General features: G+C 41.7%; 1 protein-coding gene across 5 annotated transcripts; it reads right to left on the bottom strand.

Moving 5' to 3' along the window:
- Positions 1-944: 944 nt before the first annotated feature.
- LOC107564326 (mitogen-activated protein kinase-binding protein 1-like) lies at positions 945-23,951 on the bottom strand. Of its 5 annotated transcripts, none has more exons than XM_016249373.1 (29): positions 23,747-23,951; positions 22,830-22,921; positions 22,426-22,488; positions 21,466-21,523; positions 21,217-21,387; positions 20,382-20,519; positions 17,754-17,936; positions 17,515-17,675; positions 16,259-16,448; positions 15,810-15,923; positions 15,551-15,735; positions 14,877-14,968; positions 14,344-14,469; positions 14,165-14,238; positions 13,906-14,027; positions 13,743-13,818; positions 10,338-10,449; positions 9,260-9,323; positions 9,074-9,184; positions 8,864-8,982; positions 7,726-7,760; positions 6,413-6,598; positions 5,020-5,269; positions 4,173-4,304; positions 3,852-4,067; positions 2,288-2,839; positions 1,671-1,756; positions 1,340-1,571; positions 945-984 (listed from the first exon to the last, which is right to left on the bottom strand). In XM_016249373.1, exons 1-28 carry the CDS (start codon positions 23,852-23,854, stop codon positions 1,356-1,358), a joined length of 4,032 nt encoding a protein of 1,343 aa, XP_016104859.1. In that variant the 5' UTR covers positions 23,855-23,951; the 3' UTR covers positions 945-984; positions 1,340-1,355. The 5 variants fall into 5 exon arrangements, with proteins under 5 accessions (XP_016104859.1, XP_016104860.1, XP_016104858.1 ...); XM_016249374.1 differs by lacking the exon at positions 945-984 and adding an exon at positions 1,130-1,169; XM_016249372.1 differs by lacking the exon at positions 945-984 and having other exon boundaries at positions 1,283-1,571.
- Positions 23,952-24,744: the final 793 nt, after the last annotated feature.

Raw genomic sequence — 24,744 nt, 5'->3', positions numbered from 1 at the left:
ACACACACCCACACACACACACACACACTCACTCACTCACGCACACACACGCACTCACACTCACTCACACTCAAGCACACACACACACACACACTCATTCACGCATACACTCACTCACACACATGCACACTCACACACACTCACGCACACACTCACTCACGCACACTCTCACGCACACTCACTCACGCACACACTCGCACACGCACACACACACACTCACTCACACTCAAGCACACACACGCACACTCACACACACTCACGCACACACTCACTCACTCACACAGACGCACACACACTCACACTCAAACACACACTCACTCACACAGACACACACACTCACACTCAAACACACTCACTCACACACACTCAAGCACACACTCTCACACACACACTCACACACACTCACACACACTCATTCACGCACACATTCACTCACTCACACACACGCACACTCACACATGCACACACACTCACTCACACTCAAGCACACACACACACGCACTCACTCACTCACACTCAAGCACACACACGCACACACTCATTCATGCACACATTCACACACGCGCACACACACACACACACACTCACTCACTCACACACACACACACACACACACACACTCACTCTCCCTCAACACACACACTCACTCTCACTCAACACACACACTCACTCTCACTCAACACACACACTCACTCTCACTCAACACACACACTCACTCTCACTCAACACACACACTCACTCTCACTCAACACACACACTCACTCTCACTCAACACACACACTCACTCTCACTCAACACACACACTCACTCTCACTCAACACACACACTCACTCTCACTCAACACACACACTCACTCTCACTCAACACACACACTCACTCTCACTCAACACACACACTCACTCTCACTCAACACACACACACACACACACACACTCACACACACACACTCTCTCTCTCACACACACACACACACACACACACACTCTCTCACTCACACACACACACTCTCTCACTCACACACACTCTCTCACTCTCTCTCTCACTCACACACACACACACGCACGCTCTCTCACACACACACGCACACACATGCGCGCACACACACACACACACACACTCTCACACACAGACACGCACTCTCTCTCTCACACACACACACACACACACGCACGCTCTCTCACACACACACACACACACTCTCTCACTCACACACACACACTCTCTCTCTCACTCACACACACACACACGCTCTCTCACACACACACGCACACACATGCGCGCACACACACACACACTCTCACACACAGACACGCACTCTCTCTCTCACACACACACACACGCGTGGATCTGCAGCTCTACTCGTCCTGATGGAGTCTCCTCTGCACCGAGCGCAGCAGCAGTTGTGAGTATTGCTCCAGTAACGCGAGCGTCTCCTTTCCCTCCTCCATCCTCACAGCTCCAGACGATCCAGACACTGAATCCAGCTCCGATCGCACGAGCAGCAGCGCGTCTGACATCAGCTGATGCATCTGCTGCTGCTCTGCACTGCGCTCGGCATCATGGGAGATCAGCTGAAACACCACACAGAGATATAGTAATGACTCGGTGCCATCGATGAGCATGCTGCAGAAGTGACAGACTTACAGAGCTGAAGTTCACTAGTCACTCACCGTCCTGTAGAGCCGCGTCGCTGTCCTCACACTGCTGCACAGATCAGCTGCGGCCCGCCTGCAGAGCTCCAGCCCGACCGACGCTTCTGTGAACATCACCATCATCAGATCAATGACAGAGTCCATCAGAACGTCACCAATACAGACTTATGAGACGCATTTGAAGCTGCTATAAAATGTGCTCAGCAATGGATGCTCTGCAGTGAATGGGTGCCGTCAGAATGTGTTTTAAAAACACAACGTCCATAGTGTTTTTCTGATATTCCAAAAGAGGAAAAAATAGAGAGATTGTATATGTTGGTCAAAAAAAAAAAAGATGTCAAATTTACCATCACACTGCAGTGTTAACTAGCTTAATGTTATTCAATACCAGGGTAAGAAAACAAAGTATAGTGTTATAAATGTACATTACATTTTTAAAAATGAAAATAAATATTAAAAAAACGTTGCTTAATTTATGATGTTAGTAACTGTGGAGAAGCGTCGTCAGTCTGTGAAAGACTGATCGCACGACATCAGCTGCTAAAACATCTAGATATCAGAACCATCACACAGCAGGAGAAACCAAACCAGCGGTAACGAATGACTGAGAGAATATGAACACAGCGTGAACTCACCCGAAACACACAGACGGCTGGAGGAGAGCGAGAAGAAGGGAGAGAAACAGAGAGGAAGAAGCATGACGGAGGAAGAGCGTCGCCAGGGCAAACCTTGATCATCAGGAGAGTCAGACATCACAGAGAAAGCCTTGACCTCCGCTCGAGGCGTGTGAGACAGCGTCTGCTGGGGGTCTGTGCTGCTGGAGGAGGAGGAGGAGGAGGATGAAGAAGCGCTCGGGTCAGAGAGAAGGTTCTGCGATGAAGCCGATCTGCTCAGGCGCTGACACACGTGGGGTCTGACGGTGTTTGTGAGGAGGGACGGCACGGGGAGCACCAGACTCTCGCAGGAGCTGCTGCCCACATGCAGGCTGTCGCCGATGGACGCAGAGCGGCTGGTTTTGGCCATGGAGCTGGTAGTGGGGCTCATGTAGGAGCGGAGGACACGGCTCTGGGTCGGACTGTCCCACGGCTGAGGCGAGGACGGCTGATGAGGGGCGACCTTCACCAGACTGAGCTTAGACAGGATGGGACGCGCTGCTCGCCGCAGACGGGACGGAGACAGGGACCTTCCTGCAGGGAAAAATAAATACATTAAAGGACACATATTATGCCCCTTTTTACAATATGTAATATAAGTCTCTGGTGTCCCCAGAATGTGTCTGTGAAGTTTCAGCTCAAAATACTCCTCAGATCATTTATTATAACATTTTGAAAATGCCTATTTTGAGTGGAAGCAGAAACGCGCTGTTTTTCGTGCCGGTCTCTTTAAATGCAAATGAGCGTTAAGGCTGCATGATGAATAATAATATCCACATATATATATATATATATATCTTTTTTTTTTTTAATGAATGAGTCAAAACATGAAAACGCAAGTGGAAAGATTTCTAACTTGGTTCTTATAAAGAGCAACGCCACGTGTGAACACACTTGTTTTGTTTTGTTGAGGATCATACTAACAAAAAACAAAACAAAAAAAACTTCAAAAATATATAATTTCTTGAGAAGAAAAAAAGACAAATCTTATTTTCTAAAAAAAAATTATACAAATTAAGTGACCTGATGCTTAAACAAATGTCTGCCAGTAGGGTCAGAAAAATAAAAATTTCCCTTTAAACAGTTTATTTTTCTTACCCCTTTGGCAGATATTTTTTCTTGTCATAAGCATTCACTTAAGTCACTTAATTTTCATATATTTTTCAGAAAACAAGACGTGTCATTTTGCATCTCCAGTAAATGTGTCTTGATTTAAGGATGTTTAGATTTGTTGTCCTGGAAAATATATTCATTTTTTGCAGTGCAGAAAAACAAAGTGTCACAATGTCAGATTTTGACAATATTGTGCATTTAAAGCCTTAAATAAAGCTTTTTTTAAAGAATGCAAAACTCTGGTAAAATGATCCCATGTGACTCGTGCCGTATATTCAGAGTGTTCTGGAGGCGGCGGAAAATAAGCCAAAAATGTAATGTATTATTTCACAAAAATCTTGACCTAATGATGAACGCGCTTTAAAACGCTCTGAATCAGTGTGATGTATTCCAGAGCCTTTGCTGACCAGCCCTCATCAGATCAGACACTCACGGTCGGCGCTCAGACTGTGTGCTGAAGCAGACTTCTGGAGTCCAGCTGAGGTCCTGCTGACGCGGCTCAGGTACGGGTGGCTCCTCTGCGCTGGACGATAGGGCTCTCCTGCGTCCTCCATCAGGGGCCTGACGCCGCTCACCGTGGGCTTCACTGCCGCACTGGATCTGCTAGAGGACTTCTGGCTGTGCAAACCTTCAGCTCTCATCCGAGACCCTGAGAACAAAAGCAAAGACTCAAAAGTGTTACATCCATGCATTCAGCAGATGCTTTTATCCAAAGTGACTTACAAAAGAAGAAGAAAAACTAGAGAGCGTTTACCTGCATCGTTGTCATCCGTCAGCGTCTCAGAGCTTCTCCTCCAGGCGTCTTGATGCGGAACGCTCTCAGAATCACAGATCGGCTGTGTGCTACCGTCACCGGATTCATCATCAGAGCCCAGCGCCTCCACATCTGAGAGAAAAACAGCTCATGATTCTTCATCGGAGCGGTTACTGGTGGAGTCTCAATCGGTTACGGTTGCATTCATGCATTTGGTGACTTATTATGCATTCCCTAGAAACTGATTAGAGCCCGACTGATATATCATTTTGCCGATTTTATCGGCCGATATGAGCCTGTCGCAGATATATCGTATCGGCAAATATGCCACCGTTATGAAATTTTTTTTTCCAGAACATAAAACGCAGATAAAATGCTTGTAAATGGTGTAATTACGTAGATTGTCCAGCAGAGTCCATTGTTTGCTACTGGCGACCTGGATGAAACGCTTTAAAGCTTAAGTGCATGAAATACCATTGAAACTTTGAACGGCCATATCTCCGTAACGGCGCGTTTGCGAGAGATATACATTTATATTGTATTTTTCTATAATTATTTAGTAAATATTGTTTTTCTATTTTACAGTACTATAGAATGATTACATATTACTTCATATTTTTATTAATACTCAATTAAAATTATTTCATAGTCATATTGAATGAGTTTTGAATCTTGTAAAGTGAAAACCCAAGTGTGAAGAAAAAAATTTTCATTAAAGGATCATTCACACTCAAAAGAAGTCTTCAGAGTAAAAAAGTAATTTTTCAGGTTTTTAATTCTGCTGAATTAAAACATGTATTTTTAAAGTTTAGCTATCTCTAATCCCCCCGTGTGTGTGAGGTTTTACTGTGGTGTCGGTGGTCTGGACTGGATCCTCCGCTGCCGTAGCCCATGGAGGCTCCGCTGACTGGGCTCTGGGCTTCTTCTGCTCTCTCCTCGTGTTCGGCGGTCTCAGACAGAGCCTGTATCCGGTAGGACGGTCCAGGCAGGCTGCTGGTGCTGGGACAGTGATCCGGGTACAGAACCACACCCTCAGGTTCAGGAGCGCCGACGGGAACCAGCCAGGCCGAGTCTCGAGGACGCCGGAGACTCCAATCCTGAACAACACAGAGAACCACACGAATGAAGCCTGGAGGACTAGAGAATATTCAGCTGAACATTAATAACCGATTCAGATGTGTGGTGACAGATGGCTGATCATCTCTTCCTCTTTACTACTAGTTACAGCAACAAATAAACATGAATGAACATCAGAAGAAACACTGAAATCAATCATGAATCATGGAATCCATCAATCAGTGATTCAACCGCAGAAAGATATCAATAAAACAACTTGAGATCAATAATGTCATGTAACATCGAAAGTCAGCTGAAAAAAATATCTCTAGAGAGGAGCATTTTGATCAATATACGTGAGCCTGCAGCACAAAAGCAGTGTTGAGTCGCTGGGGGATATTTGTAGCAATAGCCAACAATACATTGTATGGGTCACAATTATACATTTCTCTTTTATGCCAAAAATCATTAGGATATTAAGTAAAGATCATGTTCCATGAAGATATTTAGTAAATGTCCTACCGTAAATAAATCAAAACTTAATGTTTGATTAGTAATATGCATTGCTAAGAACTTTAAAGATGATTTTCTCAATATTTAGATTATTTTTGCACCCTCAGATTCCAGATTTTCAAATATTGTCCTATCCTAACAAACCATACATCAATGGAGAGCTTATTTATTCAGTTTGCAGATGATGAATAAACCTCAATTTCACAAAATTGACCCTTACGACGTTTTGTGCTCCAGGGTCACATATATGCACTATTACATTTTCATGTGGTTATGAACAAACACTTGTGTAAAATAAAAAAAATACATCAAATCACCATTATAACCAGTAGAGGGCAGCAGAGGAGCACTTATTGGCTTATTAGTCATTCATTTATACTTTTTCCTTTATATTTTGAAATTATAAAATCATTTGCAGATGATGAATAAACCTCAATTTCACAAAATTGACCCTTACGACTGGTTTTGTGCTCCAGGGTCACATATATGCACTATTACATTTTCATGATATTTTATTGAACCTGTTCTTAAGTATTTAATGTTTATTTGAATAAATCTATCATAAAGTATTATTATAACAACAAAATGGAGTGCTACATAATTATATCAATATAATATCTGCAGTTCAAATGCTTATTAAGTGAAATGAAATGGGCTGAAGTAATAGTGACCTGCAGGCTGGAGGTGCTGCATCGATCAGCGCAGCTTCTGCTCTGGCCTGGAGCTTCAGAAAGTGAACCGAGCTGCCGCAGCTCCAGCATGGACTTCACCATGAGCTCCAGCGATCCCACACGACAGGACCAGCGCCTGCGAGGACGGCACGCCACCGCAGACGCACTCGAGTCTACAGACGCCTCCTACAGACATCGACGTCAAACGCTGGTGTCATGTGGCTTCAGGTTGCATCACACATTTTGGTTGTCACTTTCACAAACCTTGTATTTTTCCTGTATGTCGGTGATTCCCAAACGTTTTCATAAAACAAACCCATTTGATCTGAAAGTCGCCATGAGATTTTAAAGTAATATTTCAATAATTTACCAACACATTCATGGTTCTCTGATGTCGGTAAATGATCACATGACATGTAGCTAAACCACTTTTTTTTTTTTTTTTAGCAAATGTTTTTTTTTTAAATGTTTTATTTTACCTTTTTTATGAATCATGTTGATGATTCCCAAACGTTTTCATAAAACAAACCCATTTGATCTGAAAGTCGCCATGAGATTTTAAAGTAATATTTCAATAATTTACCAACACTTCATGGTTCTCTGATGTCGGTAAATGATCACATGACATGTAGCTAAACCACTTTTTTTTTTTTAGCAAATGTTTTATTTTTAAATGATTTAATTTACAATTTTTATGAATCATGATGATTATGAAGCACAGTTTGGTAAACCCTGGATGAAATGTTCAGTTTTGAGCCTAAACCAGGCTTTATTTCTGGAGTTCAATGAGAACAAACAAACCTAATATGTGACCCTGGATCACAAAACCAGTCTTAAGTGTACATTTTTCAACATTTTTAAACTGAATAAATAAGCTTCCATTAATGTATGGTTTGTTAGGATAGCACAATATTTGGCGGAGATACAACTATTTGAAAATCTGGAATCTGAGGGTGCAAAAAAAACTAAATATTGAGAAAATCATCTTTAAAGTTGTTCAAATGAAGTTCTTAGCAATGCATATTACTAATCAAACATTAAGTTTTGATATATTTACGGTAGGAGATTTACAAAATATCTTCATGGAACATGATCTTTACTTAATATCCTAATGATTTTTGGCATCAAAGAGAAATGTATAATTGTGACCCATACAATGTATTGTTGGCTATTGCTACAAATATCCCCCAGCGACTCAACACTGCTTCTGTGCTCCAGGGTCACATATGGCTCAATCATTCATGAAAACACATTTCAGATCGATCAGCTTTACAGCAAGCTGCTAAAGACTGACTCCAGTGTGAGATACAGACCTTCACTGGATTCCAGTGCGTTTCATCAGATGCACCTTTATAAGAGAGAAGACGACAGGATCAGATCCACATCACATTAACCTCTGTAAGCGTTGAGATACACATGTGTGTGTGTGTTCTGGTATATATGATTTATGAGGACACAAATGTGTGTAATGACATGGATATTACAACATTAACATGGTTTATGAGGTTTACACTTCCTGTGTCCCTGTAAACCAAATGGCTTGAAAACATAGTAAACAGTGTTTTTGAGAATGTAAAAATGCCTGTAGTTGTGTGTGAGGGGCAGGGTTAGGGTAAGAGGATAGAAAATAGTTTGTCCAGTAGAAAAACCATTACGCCAATGGAGAGTCCCCGTAAACCACATATACCAACACGTGTGTCTGTGTGTGTGTAGCATTGATATCCTATTATAGATTTTAGGCTTTAAATTAAACGTTTTTAATTTTATATTTTGTTTTCATTTTAATTTTGGTTAAAGTTTCAGTAATTTTATTTTGTGTTTTTCTCATTTTTATTAGCTTTTTAAATGCATGTATAGTTTTACATTTCATTTCAGTTTTAATTATTTGTTTGGTTTTTTTGTACATCAAGTTAAACTAAGTTTTGTAAGTCAGTTTAATATAATTGATAAAAACAGAAATTGTATTATAATTGTAATTAGTACTTGGAATTATGTTTTAACTTTTAAATTCTCTGTTTTCTTTTTAAAAAATTGTAAGTATGTCTATATAATTTTTATTTATTTTTATTTCAGTTTTAGTTATTTTAGTACATCAAGTTGAAGTAAATGAAAATGAGCAATGTTGCATTGGAAACTAGCTGAAGTAACATTTAAGTTATTATTTATTTTATTACAAGTAACATTTTTAATGGTTTCCGTTTTATTTTCCTATAAAAATTCTGGTTTGTATCTACTGAACCATATTTTGGGGGGCAAATTTGTATCCAGAAGTCAGCTAGATCTGAACTGTCTTTGTGTGCATCCATTGTGTGCATTATATTCCAAAAAAAAACACAAAAAAAACAGTGAACGTGGAAAATGTTGTGTTACTGTTAGGTTATAGTATTCATATGTAGCTGTATATAAAACAACAGAAGTCCTTCTTTAGAGTAAAGGTGTGTGTGTTCTGACCAGTCTCTTCAGCTGTCTTCATGTCTTCATCATCTTCCTCTTCCTCTCGTTCGCTCTCAGATGAGCAGGTCATGATGGATGTGGATCTGTGCAGTGTGAATCCAGTCACAGAAGAACATCTGAAACAGACACAAACTCATTTATAATCAAACTAAACACAGGCTTTAATCAGTCAAATGCACATGATGCGGACGTCAAACTCTCCTGTACCTGAAGGGATTGTTCCTGACGCTTGATGCCCTGTCACGGCGTCTGATCGCAGACAGTCTCTCTCTCATACTGATAGTGAGTTCAGGAGCGAGCTGCCACACAAAGATACAGCTGAAACACAACAGATGCGGTCAGTGAGATTCACAGCATGACAGGAGCTGAACAGAAGAATAGCTGGAGTCAAACCTGTCAGCTGAAGATGAGAGCAGACGCCTGCAGTCACTGCTGAACCTCAGAGCCGTGATGTTCTCTGCCAACAGGAACAACACAGTCACAATCATGGCCCGAATCCCCATAATCACAGTCACCACCATCACAGTCACAATCACCACCATCACAGTCACAAATACCATCATCAGCCACAATGACCACCATCAGTCACAATCACCACCATCACAGTCACAATTACCATCATCAGTCACAATGACCACCATCAGTCACAATCACAAATCACCACCATCACAGTCACAATCACCACCATCACAGTCACAATTACCATCATCATCATCATCATTCAAGTCACCACCATCATCAGTCACAATGACCACCATCAGTCACAATCCCCCATCACAGTGACAAACACTACCATCATCAGTCACAATCACTACCATCATTAGTTACAAATCACCATCATCAGCCACAATGACCACCATCAGTCACAATGACCACCATCACAGTCAAAATCACTACCATCATCAGTCACAATTACCACCATCAGTCACAATCACTACCACCATCACAGTCACAATTACCACCATCAGCCACAAGCACCACCATCAGTCACAATCACTACCACCATCACAGTCACAATCACCATCATCAGTCACAATCACCACAGTCACAATCACCATCATTAGCCACAATTACTACCACCATCAGTCACAATCACTACCATCTGTCACAATCACTACCATCATCACAGTCACAATCAATCTCATCAGTCACAATCACCACCACCAGTCACAGTCACAATCACCACCATCATCACAGTCACAATGACCACCATCAGTCACAATTACTTCCATCATCACAGTCACAATCACCACCATCATCACAGTCACAATCCCCACCATCAGTCACAGCCCCTCCAGCCACAGTCACAATCACCTCCATCATCACAGTCACAATCACCACCATCAGTCACAATCACTACCATCATCACAATCACTACCATCATCACAATCACTACCATCATCACAGTCACAATAATCACCACCGTCATCATCATCACACACTGAAGAAGATAGAAGAAGCACCATGTTACCCGAGTGTCCAAACACAGTGGCCAGACTCTCTCCGGTCTGGAAGTCGATCAGATTGATGTTCTTATCAGAGCAGCTGGAGGCCACAAACAGACCAGACGGATCAATCTGAACCTGCAGAAACCACAAACTTCACTTCATGGCTGAATTAAGTGATTCACTGCTGGCTTTCAATAATTTTTTATTTATTTATTTTTTTTTAAATAGGTGCAACATGATGAGAAAAAAAACTGAGAAAGAGCTGTGGCGTGGCGATCCCACAATGATTACCAAAACCACACTACCCATAATGCACTTTTGATTTTGGCCCCGCCCATTAGTCTGTCTGTGGGCAGTGGAAGTTTGATCAGCAGGGTTATTATAGTTGACTAAAATTAAACCATAAAAAATGCTACTTGAAATAAATGTTAACTGAAATAAAATATACAAAAAAACTATTTAACTTATGAAATTGAAAGGGACATGTAGCCAAGTATGGTGTTCCATACTCGGAATTTGTGCTCTGCATTTAACCCATCAAAGTGCACACACACAGCAGTGAGTAGTGAACACACACACACCGTGAACAGACAACATTTCTCTTTTTCATGTAGTTTAACATGATGTCCCAAAATAATTAACACTGAAATAAAAATTAATAAATGATGTTAGACCTATTTAAAAACAACAAAAACGACAATCACAACAAAATTACTAAATTTTTAACTAAAATTAACATGAAAGCAGAAAATATAAAAATAAAATCTAATTCAAAATATTAACAAACTATAATAGTATCTCAATGATACTAAAATAACACTGATTCATATTGTCCATTTATATATACTACCCAGTTATAATTTGTTACATGTATATAATGATTTTCTTGACATTTAAAGCATTTTACACATTTTTGAAACAAACTTCAATGAAAATGAGAGATGTTGCCTCTGAAACTAGCTGAAAAAGTTTTTAATATATACTTTTTTTATTTTAGATAATGTTCATTTTATTTCAAGTAATGAAAACGTTAATGTTTTTAGTTTTAGTTAACGATAATATCCCTGATACTACCAACATTGTAACGATACAAAGCTGGCTGAAAATCTGTGAACTTACTCTTTAAGTCTCATTCACACCAAAAACAATGAGTGTTTACTAGTGTCATTTTGCATTATTGACACACTATTTTCCTAATTAATGCTGTTCAGTTGCTTTGACACAATCTGTATTGTTAAAAGCGCTATATAAATAAAAGTGATTTGACTTGCCGCCTGTTGAGCCCCACCCACCAGTTCTACAGCGCCGTCTGTTTAGCCCCGCCCGCTAGTTCTACAGCGCCGCCTGTTTAGCTCCGCCCACCGATTCTACAGCGCTGCCTCTTTAGCCCCGCCCACCGATTCTACAGCGCTGCCTCTTTAGCCCCGCCCACCGATTCTACAGCGCTGCCTCTTTAGCCCCGCCCACCGATTCTACAGCGCTGCCTCTTTAGCCCCGCCCACCGATTCTACAGCGCTGCCTCTTTAGCCCCGCCCACCGATTCTACAGCGCTGCCTCTTTAGCCCCGCCCACCGATTCTACAGCGCTGCCTCTTTAGCCCCGCCCACCGATTCTACAGCGCTGCCTCTTTAGCCCCGCCCACCGATTCTACAGCGCTGCCTCTTTAGCCCCGCCCACCGATTCTACAGCGCTGCCTCTTTAGCCCCGCCCACCGATTCTACAGCGCTGCCTCTTTAGCCCCGCCCACCGATTCTACAGCGCTGCCTCTTTAGCCCCGCCCACCGATTCTACAGCGCTGCCTCTTTAGCCCCGCCCACCGATTCTACAGCGCTGCCTCTTTAGCCCCGCCCACCGATTCTACAGCGCTGCCTCTTTAGCCCCGCCCACCGATTCTACAGCGCTGCCTCTTTAGCCCCGCCCACCGATTCTACAGCGCTGCCTCTTTAGCCCCGCCCACCGATTCTACAGCGCTGCCTCTTTAGCCCCGCCCACCGATTCTACAGCGCTGCCTCTTTAGCCCCGCCCACCGATTCTACAGCGCTGCCTCTTTAGCCCCGCCCACCGATTCTACAGCGCTGCCTCTTTAGCCCCGCCCACCGATTCTACAGCGCTGCCTCTTTAGCCCCGCCCACCGATTCTACAGCGCTGCCTCTTTAGCCCCGCCCACCGATTCTACAGCGCTGCCTCTTTAGCCCCGCCCACCGATTCTACAGCGCTGCCTCTTTAGCCCCGCCCACCGATTCTACAGCGCTGCCTCTTTAGCCCCGCCCACCGATTCTACAGCGCTGCCTCTTTAGCCCCGCCCACCGATTCTACAGCGCTGCCTCTTTAGCCCCGCCCACCGATTCTACAGCGCTGCCTCTTTAGCCCCGCCCACCGATTCTACAGCGCTGCCTCTTTAGCCCCGCCCACCGATTCTACAGCGCTGCCTCTTTAGCCCCGCCCACCGATTCTACAGCGCTGCCTCTTTAGCCCCGCCCACCGATTCTACAGCGCTGCCTCTTTAGCCCCGCCCACCGATTCTACAGCGCTGCCTCTTTAGCCCCGCCCACCGATTCTACAGCGCTGCCTCTTTAGCCCCGCCCACCGATTCTACAGCGCTGCCTCTTTAGCCCCGCCCACCGATTCTACAGCGCTGCCTCTTTAGCCCCGCCCACCGATTCTACAGCGCTGCCTCTTTAGCCCCGCCCACCGATTCTACAGCACTGCCTGTTTAGCCCCGCCCGCCAGTTCTACAGCACCGCCTGTTTAGCCCCGCCGGCCGATTCTACAGTGCTGCCTCTTTAGCCCCGCCCACCGATTCTACAGCGCTGCCTCTTTAGCCCCGCCCACCGATTCACACATTCACACAAGTGTGAGGAACTGTTTTCATTATGTGCTCACTCTTGCTTTTTCTGTTATTAGAGATCGTTTGATATGTACCGAGTATTTATGCGTTTTTGACCTAAATTACAGCAGCGTCCATCTGTGAAGGATGTACGCTGTCAATCATACACAGCTGTTAGCCAATCACAGCAGTGGGCGTTTACTTCAGAGTCTACAATCTGCCACGCCTACTCAAACAGAGCTTTTTTCAGAGTTTTTTGATGAAAAAAATCTTGATAACATTATAAGTGGACCTCAGAGAACAGTACAAAATAATTTTAAAAAAGGCAGTTCGCGTTTAATAATCACTAACAGAATAGTAAGTGCACACAACTATAATAACAACACAGAAGAAAAATATCCTTGGAATCACTTTCAGAAAGAAACATTAACAGCCAATCAGAATCCATATGATTTTAAAGAGCTTGTGTATTTAAAACTGCAGCGAGTGCTTATAATAAACAGACTGATGTGTGGACGCTGATATAGTTATCATTATAGTTATTATTCTTTGTGTGAACGGCTTCTACACGTCGGGTTGAGCTGTGTGTCAGTGACTGGACCTTCAGCAAACTGCCGTCTTCAGTCTGAGAGCCGCTGAAGGATCTCTTCTGTTTGCCGCTGCTGATGTTGATCACTCTAGACAACCACAGACACACACCAACATCATCAAACCATCTCAACTTAAGCCATCACAGTCTCAAACCAACACCCGTATCTCCTCACCGGATGCTGCGGTCCTGACAGCCCACGGCGGCATACTTGCAGGTGGGATCCACATCCATGTCATTAGGAGTCGCTTTACGAACCACATGATGAGTCCGCTTGAATTCAGCTCCTCGGACCGTCTAAACAAACCAGGGTTAGTACCATTAACCAAAGCCATGAAAAGAGTTTTGTTACATGAACACACACTCAGTTTAACAGAGCATTAGAGAAACTCTGGATTCGATCGGAGGTTCTGGTGGTTTTTCTCGGGACTCACCCTGTGAGCAGTGCGGATGTAAACGCTCTTATCCGCTCCACAGCTGATGATCCGCAGCGTCCCGTCACCGGCGGCTGATCCAAACATCACGAACAATCACAAGATCACAGAGATCAACACCCACCGCACGTCTGCTTGTGTATATTATATCATAATAACAGGGAACAACGAGCTCTGACCAGCGAAGCGGACAGACGTGATGGAGGACGAGTGGTCGTCCAGAGTCTGCAGCAGACCGTAGTCTTCCTCAGCGTCCAGTACATGGATCAGACGATCTCGACTCGCAGTGGCCAGCAGATTCACACCTGTCCAACACACATTCACTGTCACAGTCACGGTCTCACACACACACACACACACACTCTCACACACACACACAAACTCTCCTCTCACACACACACACACTCTGGTCAGCTATCCTTACGGGGACTCTCCATAGGTGTAATGGTTTTTATACTGTACAGACCGTATATTCTATTGCCCTACACCAACCCTACCCCTAAACCTACCCCTCACAGGAGACTGTGCATTTTTAGATTTTCAAAAAACTTCATTCTGTATGATTTATAAGCTTTTGTACCCGTGGGGACCACAATTTAGGTCCCCACTGTGACACGAGTCCCCATGAGTCTGTGTGTAGTCAGGTTTAAGTCCCCACCAGAATATATAAACCTGTACACACACACACACACACACACACACACACACTCACCTGACAGAGGTTTGGAGTATTCCAGACATAAGATCTCAGAGTCATGGACCTCAGCCTTCACCAGCTCCTTCATACACGTCAGATCATGAATCCTGTCACCACATCATCATCATCATCATCATCAGAAACTTCTCAAACACTGGAACACTTACTCATCAAAACATTTTAACTTATAATATAAGATACTTATATATATATAAAAAATCATACAAAAAAATAAATACAAATAAAACAATAAATAAATACATTTATAAAATAATAAGAAATATGAAAAAAATATAAGTAAAAATAAATAAATTAAAAATTACAGAGCAAATAACAAAAGTAAATAAATAAAATAATCAAATAAGAAATAACTTAAAAAAATATAGTAAATAATTAAACAGTTAAATAATAAAAAATGAATAAATAAAATAAAAAAAGTAAATAATTAATTAAAAATAAATATGAAAATGTAAAAAATAAATAAATAAATTCATTAAATAGATATAAAAGTAAAAAAAAATCTAAATGTAAAATTTAAATAAATTATTGTAAATAAAGAAATTTACGCAAATAAACAGAATTTTAACAATAATAAAATAAATTAATAAATACATTTTTTTTTATGTAATGATATTTTTTTGGCACTGAGACAGTATTTTCATGACAGTTCGACACATGATCATCTGTACCTGAGTGTGCCCTTTCTGTCTCCGGAGGCCAGGTGTGTCCCGTCTGGACTGATGCAGATGGTTCTGATGCCGCTCCTGCTGTCGGCGCTCGATCCCTCGGCTTTCTCTGAGCCACTGATGGCAGTTCCCTCCACGTCCAGCAGGGCGGCGGTGCTGTGCTCCATGTAGAAGATGTGATGAAGATCCTGCGGGAGATCAGAGTCACTTCATCACTCGTCATCGACTGACATCACGACGCTCAGCGCTCAGCCAGACTTACGTTACTCAGGAGGTTACCGCCGTGAACGCCGTCTGAACTCCAGAGACGCACAGTGCTGTCAGACGAACACGAGACGAACGAATCAGACGAGCCGTCGCTCTTAATAGGACACATCTGGAACAGAGCCGAAAACACAGATCAGGAAAGATTCAGACTATATCAGACTATTCAGGCAAATCAGCATATTATACTGATTTCTGAAGACTGGAGTAATGATCACAGAAATACATTACACTTTAACAGAGATTCACTTAGAAAACAGCTGTTTTACATTCTAATAATATTTCACAATTTTTGCTGTATTGCAAATAAATGCAGCCTTGGTTTTGAGTGGTTGGGTATTTACACAATATAGGCTGTTGAAAAAGTGTGTGGCTCTACAGAAAAAGCTACAGTATTGATACTATTCTGAATAATGAACGCAGACGTGTATGAGAGCGGATGTTCACCTGAAGATCCCAAACACAGGACGAGTGATACAGCGCTGAGAGAACTTTGCCCACTTTGCGCAGGTCTCTCGTGTCCCACACATATAAACTGTGGTCATTATACACACAGGACAGCCAGCGGTTCACGGGGTCAAAGGTCACCGCCACTGAGTCCGGGTAACGGGCGTCTGGCATTCTGCTGAACAGATGCCTGAAGAACAGAAGAGATGAGCGTCTGTGGGAGGATCGCTGCTAATTACAGCCTGTAATGCGTTAACAGAGCTCTAATGCTGCAGATCTGGCAGAAAGAGACGTTACACAACCAGATCTAATCAAACACTCAACCCATAAACCCATGCGGTGTGGGACGGACAGAGATCACACTCATTCAGCAATCTCAACACACGTCCACAACTACATCGAACAAATTACATTTGTTAAAGGAAAAAAATATGTGAACTACCAGTCAAACGTTTTTGAACGGTAAGATTTTTAATGTAAAGAAGTCTCTTCTGCTCACCAAGCCTGCATTTATTTGATCAGAAATACAGCAAAAACTGTAATATTGAGAAATATTTTCAGCATCATTCCTCCAGTCTTCAGTGTCACATGATCTTCAGAAATCAGTATAATATGCTGATCTGCTGCTCGAGAAACATTTCTGATTATTATCAATGTTGAACACAGCCGAGTCATTTTTTTCAGGATTCACAGATGAATACAAAGATCCAAAGATCAGCATTTATCTGAAATAGAAATCTTTTGTATCATTTAAATGTCTTTATCATCACTTTTGATCCATTTAAAGCATCCTTGCTAAATAAAATATGAATTATTAATATAAAGTATTAATGACTCCAAGCTTTTGAGTGTATAATGTTACAAAAGCTTTATAATTTCAGATAGATGCTAATCTTTGCATGTTTCTATTCAACAAAGAATCCTGAAAAAAATGCACTCAACTCTTTTAAATATTAATGATGATAATAATATTAAAAAATGTTACTGAAGACTGGAGTAATGATGCTGAAAATACAGCTGCGCATCACAGAAATACATTACAGTTTAACAGAGATTCACATAGAAACAGCTGTTTTACATTATAAAAATATTTCACAAATATCAAATAAATGCAGGCTTGGTGAGCAGAAGGGACTTCTTTAAAAATCATTAAAAATCTCACTGTTCAGAAACGTTTGACTGCTAGTGTACATATGTTGATGTCTATCTGAATGCGTGTAACAAATGTATCAGTGACGTGTTACGGTCTCTCTCACCTGGTCTGTGTGGCGGCGGACACCTGGACGCCCAGATGATGAGGACGGGGCAGCGAGCCGATGAAGCGCAGGTCAGACGCTCCGAACACTCGCACCGTTCCGCTCGCACAGCCGCAGAAGATCAGATCCTCCGTCACCGCCAGAGAGCGCGCCGAACCCGTCTGCAGCACGAGCACACGTGAGCAACAACACGTCAGCACACGCGTGTCACAGACGAGAGGTCATGTGATCCGACTGACCTGCAGGTGCACCCAGCGGTCCAGAACCCTCCGGCTGTTGAACTCACACAGCAGACCCGACGCCGTCACGCAGAAGGTGCTGTCGGACCTCAGGCCTCGTCCACACGCCACGTCACAGAAGAAGTTATTCTGCAGCTCCCCGAGGAGCCCTGAGCGGCCCATCAGCGGCACGGGACACACGCGCTGCAGAGCATCATGGGAACGCTCAATCAGTCACTCGATCACAGCAGCTCTAACTGAACATAACCAAGCTTCCATTACTGTACAAGAACCATCTTCAGTGATCATCAGCTCTTAAAGTCTGAAGAAGAACATCGTAATCATCTAAAGAACTTGTTTCCACTATAAAGACTCATTAGTGCGATGGAAAGACTCATTTAATGTTCTTAATGGAACCATCGAAGCCAATAACGTTCCTTTATTTTGAAGTGTGTACTTACAGTATGGGCCAATATCTGAGTGAATTTATTCCACAGGAGAAAAACAAAACCAAACAACAAAAATGTAATTAAACGTTAAATTAAATCAAAACCAAGCTAAGATCTCACTATCTATCTGATGGTCCAAACCAGCGTCTGAAACGCTCACAGCGAGGTCAGAAAGAAGAGTTTCGAATGTGCGCTCTAAATACATTTGACATTTTGTTTCCAATTGCAACAATTTAACGTATTTAATTAAATAACAATTTGTGTACATTTGTAATTTTGTGCAATAAAAAGGCCAACAAACTTCACAATTAATTGAATGTATTAAAACACAAATACAGCAGAGTGGGTAACGAAACCCATTCAGACTAACCAGCAGGATCTAGCTAGTTTAGGCAGAAATGTTGGCTTGTTCATTAGTTATTAACCAAATGTGTAAATAACTAATAAATTAAACTAGATTGAAAAGTTTGTAGACAAACTTTAAGTTGGCTTGAAAAAGCCTAGCTAGAAAGTTTGAAAAGCTTGCAGTCTGAAAGTCATCACTTTGAAGTAGTTTGAAAGTTAAAATAGTTTTAAAGACTAAAGTTTGAATGTTTTCAAGGCAATACAGTCTATCAGAAAAACAGACAGGTATAAAACATATTGCTAGGGTACCTGGGGTGGTTGCTAGGCTGTTTCTAGCATGACTAGCATGTTGCTAACATGATTAGCAAGTTACTAACATTTTTCTAGCATGATTAGCGTGTTACTAGCATGTTGTTAGCATAATTAACAAGTTACTAACAGGTTGCTAACATGATTAACATGTTACTAGCATGGTGTTATCATTTTGTTAGCATTATTAGCAAGTTACTAGCATGTTGTTAGCATGGTTAGTATGTTACTAGCATGGTGTTAACATTTTGATATCATGATTAAAAAGTTACTAACATGATTAATATGTTGCTAGCATGGTGTTAGCATGATTAACAAGTTACTAGCATGTTGTTTGCATGATTAGTATGTTACTAGCATGGTGTTAACATTTTGTTATGATTAACAAGTTACTAGCATTATTAGTATGTTGCTAGCATGGTGTTAGCATAGTGTTAGCATGATTAACATGTTACTAGCATGTTGTTAGCATGATTAGCAAGTTACTAACATTTTTCTAGCATGATTAACATGTTACTAGCATGGTGTTAACATTTTGATATCATGATTAACAAGTTACTAACATGATTAATATGTTGCTAGCATGGTGTTAGCATGATTAGCAAGTTACTAGCATGTTGTTTGCATGATTAGTATGTTACTAGCATGGTGTTAACATTTTGTTATGATTAACATGTTGCTAGCATGTTGTTAGCATGATTAGCAAGTTACTAGTATTTTGTTAGCATGTTTCAATGCTAAAACCAGCTAAAAAACAGCTAAGACCAGCCTGACCTGCAAAATAAGTGGCCAAAACCACTTTAAAACCAGCTTGGGAGACCAGCCAAAGCAGTCAATCAGTTTAGGCTGGTTTTAGCTGTTTTTTCAGCAGGGAGTTGTTAAGCTTTGCTACAGCAGTAAACAGCTTAAATACACCATAAGTCTTATTGTATAAATGTTTTCACCCCCTCAATGAAAGTCTATGGGATTTTAGGTGGTTTTGATAGTCTGGTTTACGAAAACTGTAAGCCGGATCAGTTAGAAAAGATACAGCAACCCGAGTCAGACCGGTCTGAAGGTATTGAAGATTGTAGCTTTAAAAGTCTAGGAGGAGATACACTTTAAGATTTGGTCTCAGAAGAAGAAGTTTAAATAGGATTTCAGTTCACTTTTTCAAACCAACTTAATTAAATAAATAATATTTAAAATAAAATAAATCATAGTTTTACTACAATGTATTAAATATCAGCTCATCAGAATGCCAGAAACATTATTTTCGTTGCAAGAGCTCTTTATATAGAGTTTGATATGCTCATGTAAAGCGAAATATAAAATACAGCAAATCTCAACTACTTGATTGTTTACAGAACGTAACTACATCATCATCCATCTCTAATCTGCCAAATGAAAATATTCTAAACCTATGAAGCTGCTTTTATTAACAAATCTGAAGTAACTGAAGGAAGGTGGTCAGAATCAGACATCTAAGATTACCAACAAACACGAAAAAGTCTGATCGTAGAGGATACGGTTTGGAGGGAAACCAGTTTTGACATCATTAATGTACCTGATCAGCGCGAGACGGTTCCAGATACCAGAAGCGGACGTGTCTGTTCCCCGCCGTGACGAAATAAGAGCCGTCCTCTGAGAAGGACACGGCCGTCACCTTACTGGACACCTTATTCACCGCCATCAGAGCGCTCTTCTGCAGGAACCACAGAGTGAGCACATGCAGTGATGCAGGGACGCGCTGCAGGGCATGCTGGGTGATTACCCTACCTTCCAGGCCCACAGGTTGACGCTCATGTCGTGCTGCGATCCCACGCTCACGATGTATTTGCCGTTGGGGGAAAAGGCCACGCAGGACACGCCGTACTTGTGCTCCTGCAGCTGAGAGACCAGCGAGCCCTCGCTCACGTCCCACACACACACCGCCGCCAGACGACCGCTCTGAACAACACACACCGACCGTTAGCTAGTCACACAACCACTGACCACAACTACACGCGTGTGAGACTGACTGCTGACCTCTCCAGTGACCAGAAACCTGCCGTCTGACGAGAACGACAACGTGCTGATGCTCTTCCTGAAGAACCACAGATTCACAACACACAGGTTAATGGAAGAATTCACCTAAACATGAGCGTGTGCTGAAAATGTGCTGACCCTCAGTTCATCCGAGAGGAGTTTGTTTCTTCATCAGGTTTGGAGAAACTGCATCAGTGTCTCGCTGCAAGTGAATGGGTGCCGTCAGAATGAGAGTCCAAACAGCTGATAAAAACATCACAATAATCCACAGCACTCCAGTCCATCATCACCGCCATCAGAGCGCTCTTCTGCAGGAACCACAGAGTGAGCACATGCAGTGATGCGCTGCAGGGCATGCTGGGTGATTACCCTACCTTCCAGGCCCACAGGTTGACGCTCATGTCGTGCTGCGATCCCACACTCACGATGTATTTGCCGTTGGGGGAAAAGGCCACGCAGGACACGCCGTACTTGTGCTCCTGCAGCTGAGAGACCAGCGAGCCCTCGCTCACGTCCCACACACACACCGCCGCCAGACGACCGCTCTGAACAACACACACCGACCGTTAGCTAGTCACACAACCACTGACCACAACTACACGCGTGTGAGACTGACTGCTGACCTCTCCAGTGACCAGAAACCTGCCGTCTGACGAGAACGACAACGTGCTGATGCTCTTCCTGAAGAACCACAGATTCACAACACACAGGTTAATGGAAGAATTCACCTAAACATGAGCGTGTGCTGAAAATGTGCTGACCCTCAGTTCATCCGAGAGGAGTTTGTTTCTTCATCAGGTTTGGAGAAACTGCATCAGTGTCTCGCTGCAAGTGAATGGGTGCCGTCAGAATGAGAGTCCAAACAGCTGATAAAAACATCACAATAACCCACAGCACTCCAGTCCATCAGTTAACATCTGGAGAAGACACAAGCTGAAACTAATCCAGCATTAAGACGCTTTTAACTGAAATATGAGTCCATAATCCATAATAACTCTTCCTCCAGTGAAAAAGTGCATCTGCTGTTATCTCTCGCATCAAAATCCAGCCACATATGTGTTTAGAGCTGTTTAAACGCTGCTTGATCTGTGCAGATTTCTCTCCTGATTCACACCAGAACACTTTTTTTGCAAAATTCTAAAACAGAATGTTCCCTTAATGTTCACATAACAGACAAAGAAAAAGTTTTAAAACATTTAAAAAAACGTTCAGTGAACATTCAGAAATATTTTCAAAACATTCTCAGAACATATTCTTCTTAACTGGGATTATGGATTATAGACTCGTCTTAATGCTGGATGTGTTTCAGCTTTTGTCTTCTCCAGATGTTAACTGATGGACTGGAGTGCTGTGGATTATTGTGATGTTTTTATCAGCTGTTTGGACTCTCATTCTGACGGCACCCATTCACTTGCAGTGAGACACTGATGCAATTTCTCCAAATCTGATGAAGAAACAAACTCATCCTGATCTGGGATGGCCATATGAGGACATGTTCAGCTTTCATTTTTATCATATTCCTTTAACACTGGAGTATTTATGCCTGACATGACTGAATGACGTGTGATACTGTAGCTCTTCACCTGGATGAGTTGATGAGATGCTGTTGTGTGTTTTTGGCTGGGTTCAGTAACACAACGACACACCTGAATGAAACAGAAACAAGCACTGCGTTCACTGCGCGAGTCCATTAATAGGTCTAAATCTTCAACTAATCTTTGTATTTTCATTAACAGCTGGTTAATCGCTGTAATACTCTTGGGGAAAGAGCCACAAGGACTGAGATCTGCTTTCCTTACACTTAACATTTCTACAGTAGGAAACAGGAAGATGCCATATTTCATCTAATGCATTTATTTATTTATATATTTATTTAAAGACAGTATAAGGCATTGAACAGACTGTTCATCTTCCCTTAACAGATTAAATAAGCTCTATATGCATCCATTAACTTCATTAATGATCTTTATGCATGTTGTGAACTCACCCGGCTGGATAGGCCACCGTTCCTGAACACGGATCACATGTTAAACCACTGTTTCCTGCAGTCGTGATGCCCAGGACTTTCTCTAGAGTCACCTGAGATGACGGGAAAAACATAATGATCAGAATAAATATCACTGTATTACACAGACAACACAACATTTATGGGTGAATCCAAACAATTAAAAAATAAAAACAAATAAATAATTAAATAAATACTTTTACATACTATGTATAATAAATTAATAAACATATAAAATTAATTCTATATATTTAAATTTATGTTATATATAATAAATATATAAAATCAATTATATTTTAACTATTTCTAAAATAAATGATATAAACAAACCATAATATAAATCAACAAATAAAATAAACACACATTTATTATGACAATAAAAAGCAAACAGTTTTTAAGGTGGGGAAATAACTGATCTATAGACAGCAAGTTAATTTGCTTTACTGCTGATTAATGCATTAATGAATAATGATCATTGTTTCTCAGAACTAAAGACCTTTCACGAGCTCAAAGTCAACACAGGAGCATCATGGGAATGTGCTGATGCGTTTAAGAGGTTTGCTCTGTCGATATTATTATTGACTCTCGTGCTGGTTGTAAACACTGACAACATCATCATCTGAGATCTTCAGTCTAGATGAGCTTCACTCAAGATCAAAAGACAAACTGATCACTAAACAGAACTCGATCAGAAACAGATCAAAGGACGCGAACTCTTCAGAACGCGCAGCGGTTCGTTTGATGTTTGTTACAGTGATGAAATATTTGTTACAAGTTTTAAATGATTGTTACAAATGTCCGAGTGATCTGATACATACTGGCGCGGTTCTGAAGCGCAGCGCTATAATAATAATATTATTAATAATAATAATAATGATAATAGCAGTGAGTTTCTTTACCTTGCTGGACAGACCGTCTTTGATGCGGCCGCTGCGGCTCCTTCGGAGTTTGATGGACGGCGAGCGCAGGAGACTCTTAATGCGACTCTTGATGGTAAAAGCCTCCATGTCCCTCAGAGTCCTGCATTCACACACGAGCGCGGTAAACTCCAGTAAAACACCACAGTAAAGTCGAGCGAGTCGCGCTCAGCCGCGTTTGAATGAATCTCCACGGCCTCCAGCGGCGCTAATCAGCGCGTCCGGCGATCTGATTGGCCTCTGTGACGCATGACGTTCCGCTGTGATTACATATTCATGAGCCTGATAAAGAGGCTGACTCCTGATGGATTTGGAGTTGGGGCAGAGTAACAATTAACATAAAACAATGAAAATGTGAATGTATTGAAGAAGAAAATAAGAAGTGATCTTAAATAAATCCTGACTGCATCACAGCACAGTAGCTGGCAATAAAGCAAGAAGAAGAAAAGAAGAGGGTGTTTTCACACTTGGTGCTTTTAAGTGATCTGAGCACATTAAAACTACGAGAATTAAGCAGAAATCATACCCTGGGTCACATACTCTCAGGGACAGTATGATTGGAAATCGAATGCATTCATTATCTGTAGTGCGCAGCCACCCAATAATAGCAATAAGCTTTGTGCTTTTGGTGCTTTTAATATAAAACAAAGTCTCAGCTTTCTAATTCTGTCATTTTTTACAGCGAAATACAAACAATGTCTTACAATAATGTGTTTTTCTCGCTCTTTAATGTGGCGTGACAGATGGCTGTATTCAGCTCAGTTTAAGCGGGATATCTTTCATCACATTTATAATATGTATTTCGCTATAAAACTAAAATATATATATATATCTATAATATAATAACATGTATTCAAATCAGGTGCATGTACAATATAGACTACACTCTCAACATATTTCGACTTGATTCTTGTAATTTTGACTTTATTCTCAAAATATTTCGACTCGATTCTTGTAATTTTGACTTTATTCTCAACATA

Source organism: Sinocyclocheilus grahami, unplaced genomic scaffold (assembly GCF_001515645.1).
Source record: "Sinocyclocheilus grahami isolate Dianchi unplaced genomic scaffold, SAMN03320097.WGS_v1.1 scaffold924.1, whole genome shotgun sequence".
In the NCBI taxonomy this organism is placed as follows: domain Eukaryota; kingdom Metazoa; phylum Chordata; class Actinopteri; order Cypriniformes; family Cyprinidae; genus Sinocyclocheilus; species Sinocyclocheilus grahami.
This window is presented reverse-complemented; position numbering and strand designations above follow the sequence as displayed.